At 38.4% G+C, this 9,533-nt stretch overlaps 1 protein-coding gene across 1 annotated transcript in view; it reads right to left on the bottom strand.

Annotated features, from left to right (window-relative positions):
• Window positions 1–1,780: 1,780 nt before the first annotated feature.
• Window positions 1,781–9,533, bottom strand: part of IPO11 (importin 11) — a 204,860-nt gene continuing 197,107 nt past the window's right edge. The window contains exon 30 of the mRNA XM_070357518.1: window positions 1,781–3,166. Coding sequence (XP_070213619.1) covers window positions 3,002–3,166 — 165 coding nt within the window. The 3' untranslated portion in view covers window positions 1,781–3,001. The remainder of the gene's footprint in view (window positions 3,167–9,533) is intronic.

Genomic DNA, 9,533 nt, shown 5'->3' with positions numbered 1-9,533 from the left:
ATGAAGCTGCATTAATGGAGAGAATTCTGTAAATCAATAATTACATTTTATCTCTTAATTGAGCAGTTAAAAATACAAGAATTTTTCTTTTTTTCTGAGCCTATTTTAAACATTGAGTTTAAAAAAATGAACCAAAACAAACTCTTTCCCAGAGATATTTTTTTCTTTTTTTGCAAGGTGGCTATTTCAGTAACATTTGCCATAACACTGTAATGAAATCTGTCAGGAACTGGAAAGATGAGTATTTTACTGTAAGTGAAAAATGGGAGTATGTATGTGCATTTCTGAAAACATTAATGGGAACAGTGTCTCAAATGAAAATAATTAAATCAACAAAAGAAATTATCATTCTTAGGCCAGTTCTGGGGACTGAGTAGTAATGATAAAGAAATATCATAGGAGGGAGGAGGCAAGATGGCAGAATAGAAGGACATGGGCTCACCCTATCTTACAGAAACACCAAAAGTACAACTGCTGAACAACCACATTAAAAAAAAAAAAAAAGTTGGAATCGACCAAAAAAAAAACCCCTACATCCAAAGACAAAGAAATTTAGAAAGATGTTAACAATAACCCTGTATGTGAGACAGCAAAAGAGACACAGATGTATAGAACAGTCTTTTGGACTCTGTGGGAGAGGGAGAGGGTGGGATGATTTGGGAGAATGGCATTGAAGCATGTATAATATCATATAAGAAACGAATTACCAGTCCAGGTTTGATGCAGGATACAGGATGCTTGGGGCTGGTGCACTGGGACGACCCAGAGGGATGGTACAGGGAGGGAGAAGGGAGGGGGTTTCAGGATGGGGAACACATGTATACCTGTGGCGGATTCATGTTGATATATGGCAAAACCAATACAATGTTGTAAAGTAATTAACCTCCAATTAAAATAAATAAATTTATATTTTAAAAAAAAAAAAAAAAATAAAATCAAGCTGTAGGTGAACTTCTAAAAATACACCAGGCTTGAGATTTTTTGGAAGCTCTTACTGAAAAAAAAAGAAAAAAAGAAAGTTCTGAGCTCCACATGAGGCTTCCAAGCCTAGGATTCTGGAAACGGGAGGAGGATACCCCAGAGAGTCTGACTTTGAAGGCCAGTAGGGTTTAATCGCAGGAAATCCACAGGACTGGGGTTGTGTATGTACTCGGAAATTCAAAGAGTGAAATAATGCCTTCTGCAGCAATATGGATGAACCTGGAGACTATCATACTAGTGAAGTAAGTCAGACAGAAAGACAAATGATGATATTGCTTACATGCCAAATCTTTAAAAAATGATACAAATGAACTTACTTACAAAACAGAAACAGACTCAGACTTACGGTTACCAGGGAGGAAGGGTGGGCTGGCAGGGAGGGCAGACTCAGAGTTTAGGACTAACACATACACACTGCTATATATTGGAAACGGACAACCAAAAAGGACCTCAATACTCTGTAATAACCTAAATGGGAAAAGAATTTGAAAAAGGTTGCACATGTATAGCTGAATCACTTTGCTGTACACTGGAAACTAACAAAACACTGTTAATCAACTTCACGCCTATATAAAATAAAATTAAAAAAAGAAAAGAAACATCAGATTAAAGAAGTTCCGGTTCTTAAATGAAAAGAAAAACTGAAAGGGTTACTAGGATTTGCTACCTGAAGGACTGCCGCCTACTAAGACAGAGTCAACACCAGACTATGAAAGAAAACCTATCTTCAAAATTCACTGGGCCATTCTTACCAACTCATTTTTTGTAAGGCAGGAAAAATAATCAGGCAAATCAAAGGTGAGGTATCTTTGGAAAATTTAATTTGGACCATATTTTTCTTTCTTTAGCTGAAAACATCAAATATTTCCATACATTTTGGGCTCCACGACTTACAAAGGGGCAGTGGGTTTCCTGCAGTTACATACTGTACCCAACTTTCTATAGAAAGATCAGACATTTTCCAACCTTGCTTTTGAATATTTTCTTTAAAATGCTTTAAAGGTTCTTTATAGTCAATGGCAAGTAGAACAAAGTAAGGCTTTTTTTTCTCCTTTTCCCCGTTTTTGGTACTGCATGTAGGAGGAATAAGGAAGGAAGACTCATCACATCAGTTTTGGTACCCTGGGGGACTGCTGCTAGCCCCCCACGGGCACCCCTGCACCGAGGAACCCAAGATGAGTAAGTGCTGAACAGCCTGTCACAGCCACGTCACGGCAGAGGGGGGTCTGTGGGCTGTTAGTTCCTCTCGGTGTTCACAGGGCTCCTGGCCTCCAGGAGTAACAAAGGAACCAGGACCAAACCACGACCAGATGTCTCCCACCTGGCACTGCAGTGCCACAGATTCACTTCTGTGGGCCTTACAACGTGCATTTAAAGACTAAATGTAATTAGTGAAAATAACACAAGGAAAAAAAAGTCTTTACTAATTCCCATATCAAATTACTAGAATGAAAATAAAAGCATCTGTCTGATAAAACATATCTCTATGTCAGTTGAAAGCAACTCCCTGGCAAGATCATCTCAGTAATGTATATCTGTCACTATTTGTATATTTCTGCCTGGTACACACATTTCTTTAATTGTATCACCTGAACAGCATTGTTACTTTTCAAACTTGTAGTCTCATTAGCTTAAAAAAGGGATAAGGCAGCCAAATTTAACTAATTTTGCTTGCTGTAAAACATCTCAGACATTAAACCTTCTTCTTCTCAAGTGTTAAGAGCACATGATTAAAAGGTAACAAACAGTTTCTTCTCTTAACAGGAAACTAAGCAGCTATTGTTGTCAAATCTATCTCTAGTAAACACAGGGCCCCTTATAAATATAAAATTAAATTCTTTTGAGGAATAGGTTTGTGATTTTAGTTATGTAGGAATTACATTTATTCACTGAATTTTTGTAGTAAAAAAAAGGCGTGGTCTTTGCGTCTCTTTGCTTCTTACACAAGGGATCTCTCCATCATCCCAGCAGGCTTGCACACAAGGCGGCACGCTGGCCTCCTCAGCCACGGCTCACGCCCTCAGAAGCCCTGCAGAAACTCCTGCAGCTGGGTGACGATCTCGGTGTCCACCGTCTCCATGAGGGACTGGAAGCCTTGCTCTCCCAGCAGCTCCTGCTGGGCCTTGAGCTTCTCGTAGATGAACTGCTGCAGGGACACGGTGTGCACGGGGTCCTTCAGGGCCAGCTGTGGGACAGAGAGGAGCCACACTGCGTCACAGAGGCAAAACAAGGCCCTTTTCCCTGAGTGACTCAATTCTTTGTAATTCCTTTCACAGCAGCTGAAGTGCCTCTGCCACCCTTCTTCCAATGGACTCGAACACAGCCTCCCCATGGAAAGGGCTGCCAAAGAAACTTCATTCAGTGAGTTTAGACTCGGTGAATGGAATTCCTCAGTCCCCTGGGCCTCTGAGCACGGTCGTCTGATTAGCCCAATTTCTCAACAGCTCACCCATGTAAAGAATCAAAACCTGGTGGAAAGTACCCTAAAAGAAACAGAATGTGCCAAAGAGCATTTAAACAGTTTTAACATGATTGTCCAGGCTGCCTCATAGGAAGAGCAGGGACTTTACTGTGGCAGCTTAGTGAGGCCCTCAGGACTGACAAAGGAGACACTGCCTTGTCTTGGATTGATATGTAACTTATATATGTGTATATTCTTCTGGGTAAAAAGAGAAAGAAAAATAATTAGTAAAAATAGATTTTAACAACCCAAATGTGTTCCTCCTCTCCTGTTGAAGTATTTGAAAAACAAAAGAAATACAATTAAATTAAAAAGAACCCATCCATCCACTTCCTGAAGATAACAATCACGAGAGAAAACATTCTGGCCTCTCTGGCCTGTGGCATGCACCTACGTACATATAAATACACAATTAATATTGCTGTTTGCACTTAAAATTATCACACAAAAAACTGTACTCTAATACATTTAAGGATTCTAAATATATTTGTCTTTTTTTTGTTATAGGCGTGTTGAAGTAATCAGTCTAATTTAAATGCAATTTTTTTTTTTTGCAATTTTAACTATAATTTTGCTGAATGATCTTTCATGAATAATGTTCCATGTTACTACATATACAGCCTTTCCTCTACATTTCAGATTATTTCTTGAAGATATCTACCACAATTTTAGAAGAATTACTAAAGTACATACATAATTTTATGACTCTTGATACATACTATCAAGTTGTTTTTCCTATGGTTTGTACCAACTTAAAAGGTCTATGAGTTTTCAGCTTGTGACACTGTTAACACTGGTATCGTCAATATTTACATTACTTAAAATTCAAGAACTGAAAATAACACATCTTTGCTTTAAGCTGTATATTGCTCTCATTATCAATAATGCTGAACATGTACAAGGCTTTAAGTAAAGTTTCTGTGTGAGAAATTCTCCTTCTTTACTGGGGCTCAATTCTATGCAGGTGAAGTAGCTGAGTCAGATCTTCTGTCTGAGCAATGTAAGTAGATTTTAAAATAATGACCACACATAGAAAATGTAACTGAGAGGCAGATACATAGGAGCCACGAATGTGAAACTGAATTCCTTATGTGACTATTCCAGAATTACAGAGTAAATTCATGGCAGGGGTAATTTTAATACTCATTCTTCAGGAAAATGGGTAGGAGAAAGAACAGTAAGAACTGACAAGCCTGAAGATATCATTCTACAAAATGTACAGAAATTGAACATTTAAAAATACATGCTCTCCTAAGCAACATGCAATGATGTTCAATATTACTTTAATGACTAGGAAATAGACCTCTTACTAAAGAGGCTGTGAACTTTGTTGAAACATCATGAGTTATCTCTAGCTAAAGCCATCTGCTACAATATGAGTGAAAAGAAACTGGGCTTCAAGCTGATGTTCAACAAGTCACTCCAATTACTGAAGCAAAGCTTAACAGTCTGGTTTAAAAGCAGTTTCAATTTGCTATATGACACTGAAAGCAGTTAGCTTATCACATCTCCACTTTAATTTCCAACAGACTAATAAAGAAAGAAACGAAAATTCAGCAGTGGCCACAGGACTGGAAAAGGTCAGTTTTCATTCCAGTACCAAAGAATGCAATGCCAAAGAATGTTCAAACTACTGCACAACTGCACTTATTTCATATGTTAACAAAGTAATGTTCAAAATTCTTCAAGCTAGACTTCAACAGTATGTGTACCGAGAACTTCTAGGTGTTCAAGTTGGATTCAGAAAAGGCATAGGAACCAGAGATTGAATTGCCAACATCTGTTGGATGATAGAAAAAGCAAGAGAATTCCAGAAAAACATGTACTTCTGCTTCATTGGCTACACTAAAGCCTTTGACCATGTGGATGACAACAAACTGTGGAAAATTCTTAAAGAGATGGGAATACCAGACCACCTTACCTGCCTCCTGAGAAACTTGTACACAGGTCAAGAGGCAACAGTTAGAACCGGACATGGAACAATGGACTGGTTCAAAATTGGGGAAGGGGAATGTCAAGGCTGTATATTGTCACCCTGCTTATTTAACTTCTATACAGAGTACATCATGAGGAATGCCAGACTAAATGAAGCAGAAGCTGATATTGCTGGGAGAAATATCAATAACCTCAGATACGCAGATGATACCACCCTTATGGCAGGAAGTGAAGAGGAACTAAAGAGCCTCTTGATGAAGGGAAAAAAGAGAGTGAAAAAGCTGGCTTAAAACTCAACATTCAAAAAACTAAGATAATGGCATCTTCGTTTGATGATGGGATCACCAGTCCTATCACTTCATGGCAAATAGATGGGGAAACAACAGAAACAGTGACAAACTTTATTTTCTTGGGCTTCAAAACCACTGCAGATGGTGACTGCAGCCATGAAATTAAATGATGCTTGTTCCTTGGAAAAGCTATGACAAACATAGACAGCATATTAAAAAGCAGAAACATTATTTTGCCAACAAAGGTCTGTATAGTGAAAGCTATGGCTTTTCCCAGTAGTCATGTATGGATCTGAGATTTGGATCTTAAAGAAGTCTGAGCATCAACGGATTGATGGTTTTGAACTGTGGTGTTGGAGAAGACTCTTGACAGTCCCTTCAAATATAAGATCAAACCAGTCAATCCTCAAGGAAATCACTCCTGAATATTCACTGAAAGGACTGATGTTGAAGCTGAAGCTCCAATACTTTGGCCACCTGATGCAAAGAGCCAACTCATTAGAAAAGACACTGATGCTGGGAAAGATTGAACGCAGAAGGAGAAGGGGACAGAGGATAAGATGGTTGGATGGCATCACCGATTCAATAGACATGAGTCTGAGTGTGCTCTGGGAGATGGTGAAGGACAGGGAAGCCTGACGTGCTGCAGTCCACGGGGTCGCAAACAGTCAGACACAACTGATGACTGACAGTAACAAAACCCCACCAGAACACTACATCAGTGTATTTTTCAAAAGTGTATTGATCAGTCATGAGAAGATTAAAAACATTTATCTGCTTTGTAAGGACAGCTGTGGCGGGAAGAAGGAATTAAAAACACACACAGAATCACTAACTGCACACCTTGCACGTGCCACGTGGGCTCGGCAGTCACGTCCCACTCTGCAGCCCCGTGCACTGTAGCCCACCAGGCTCTTCTGTCCATGGGGTTTTCCGGGCAAGAATACCGGAGTGGGTTGCCATTTTCCCTTCTAGAGTATATTCCTGATCCAGGGATTGAACCCGAGTCTCCTGCACTGCAGGCAGATTCTTTACCACTGAGCCACCTGGGAAGCCCTAACTGTATACCTCAAAGGATCTTTAACAAAAACAACAACAACACTATATTTCATTATAAAAAAATACACATTAGCAAATAAATGTCTATTTTGGCTTGTGGTAGACATTCACTAATCATGGCTGTTAATACCTTATTTTGAAGAAATAAAACAGATTGACCAAATGATTCCATAGAGAGGAATTATCACGGCACATGCACACAAAAAAATCCAGATATTATTTTTTTGAATGTAATAATGCCTATGCGTGTGTGTGCTAAGTCACTTCAGTAGTGTCCCACTCTTTGTGACCCTATGGACTGTAGCCCACCAGGCTCCTCTGTCCATGGTATTCTCCAGGCAAGAATACTGGAGAGGGTTGCCACGTCCTTCTCCATGGGATCTTCCAGACCTAGGGATTGACCCTGCCTTTCCTGCATCCCAGGCAGATTCTTTATCATTAGAGTCACCTGGAAAGCCCCAAAATGCCTGTAGTTACTAAAATAAGAGACCCTGAAATCACTAACAACATTTTTAAAACTATTACTTTTACACAAATAATGTCCACTTAACATAATTAATTATCTGATTTAATGTGAAAATACACAGAATGCCTACCATGTTTACCAAGTGGTATGTTCTCTAGAAAATAGTTTTCTAATGTAGTAAGTAAACTGGAACTAGGAAGATTCTGGACATTATACATAAACAAACATAAGGAGGTTCCAAAGGGTAGAGAGAAGGCAGACCAGGGAGCCCAGCACCCAAGAAACAACACAGTGTTGAGTGCTCTTTCTTTTTGCCTAATAAATTCCAGATTTGGGGCTGAAGAAGCCAGCACCTGGCAACACCAATGAGCACAGAAATCTCCAACAAAATATCTACAAGATCTCTAGCCAAAGGACCAGGAAAGGGACCACACAGCAAGACAAAAACACTTAGACAATAACTGCTCTACTTCAGACAAGCACCGCTGAGTAAACTGTGGCCCACTCACACTGCGCTATTACGAGGACTCGACCCTCTCCCATGTCCCCCTTGGGGACCTTGAACTCTCTCCTTTCTCACCTCAGGAGGCATCAGTGGAGGCTCTGTGGGGAACAAGGCCTTCTTCCCCTACCTGGCAGTAACAAAGTGGCACATCTACTTCTCCTGCCAGAACAGGATCAGAAAAAACCAGTTAAAACAGAAGGTTTAAATAAGACTCAGAGTCTCATAATATTAAAAATGGCCAATTTTCAATAGAACTCACTCATAACATCTACCAAAAGGAGGGGTCGTGGCCAAGAGGGAAGTGGCTTTAATTGTAAAAGGGTTCCAAATCTTGATTCATTAATTTCAACATTCTGGCTGTGAAGCTGTAGTTTTACAAGATGTTATCACTAGAGGATATGAACAGTACAGTTTATAAACCAGAGAGATCATTAATCTGGCAACCTCAATGACCAAGAATACACTGGGAGGCAAGGAGTTAACTTCTAAAGATGAATGATCAGAATACTTTGGCACCTATATGCCCAAATTTAAACAAATCATTCATAGAAGAATCTTACAAAATCAAATTATTTATTCTTCTTTCCCAAACATATTCCAACAGGTGTGATTACCTTTGCTGAGATGCACAAATCTGAGGAGATAAAAACCTGCTACAAGGAAAACAAAGGCATCAACATTGAGGTTCAACTGACAACATGGAAATATTGGGAACAATGAGAAGAAACAGAAGACTATTAAAAATCTGAACCAGACAAGATGCAATATGCGGTCTTCTGGATTGAATCCTACAACTAAGAGCGTGAGCAGAAATCCAGTGAAATTTAAATAAAGTCTGGAGTTTAGTTAATAGTAATGTACCAAAGTGGGTTTCTCAGCTTTGATAAATGTACAATGGTAATATAAGATGTTGACTTTGGGAAAACTAGGTGAAGGGTGCATGAGAATACTCTGTACTATCTTTGTTACTTTTCTGTAAACCTAAAACTATTCCAAACTAAAAAGATTATCTTTATGCCAGTACCATACCATTTTAATTACTGTGGCCTTGTAATATATTTTGAAATCAGGGCATGTGATGCTTCCAGCTTTGTTCTTTTTCAAGACTGTCTTGGCTGGCCAGTCAAGATCTTTTATGGTTTTATATGAATTTTAGAATGGTGTTTTTCATTTCTATAAAAACTGCCATTGACATTTTGATAGGAATTGCACTGAATCTGTAAATTGCTTTGGGTAGTACGGATCTCTTAACAATATTAAGCCTTCCAATCCATAAACATGGATATCTATTTGTGTTTTTAAATTATTTTGTGAATATTTTATAGTTTTTGGCATACAAGTCTTTTGTTTCTTTAGTTAAGTTTATGCCTAAACTTTTTGAGGCTATTGTAAATTTTTAATTTCTTGATTTTTTTTCTTAATTTCTAAATTTTTTCTAAATTTCTTAGTTTTCTTAATTTCCATTTTAGATAATTATTAGCATATAGAAAACACACTGAATTTCTGCACATTGATTTTGTATCCTACAACTTTACTAAATTCATTAATTAGGTCTAGTATTTTTTTTAACAGTGTCTTCAGGGGTTTCTCTATATAAGATCATGTCATCTGTAAATATGAACAGTTTTACTTCTATCATTTCAATTTGTATGTCTTTAATTTCTTTTTCTTGCTTAATTGCTCCAGCTAGGATTTCCAGTACTATGATGAATAGACAGAGCAATGGAAATGAACAGAGAGATCAGAAACAAATCCACACACACATACCTACCTACTCATCTTCAATAAGGGTGCCAAGAATGCATAGTGGGGAAAGGATAGTCTCTTCAACAAAGT

Source organism: Bos mutus, chromosome 20, assembly GCF_027580195.1.
Source record: "Bos mutus isolate GX-2022 chromosome 20, NWIPB_WYAK_1.1, whole genome shotgun sequence".
Taxonomy (NCBI): domain Eukaryota; kingdom Metazoa; phylum Chordata; class Mammalia; order Artiodactyla; family Bovidae; genus Bos; species Bos mutus.
This window is presented reverse-complemented; position numbering and strand designations above follow the sequence as displayed.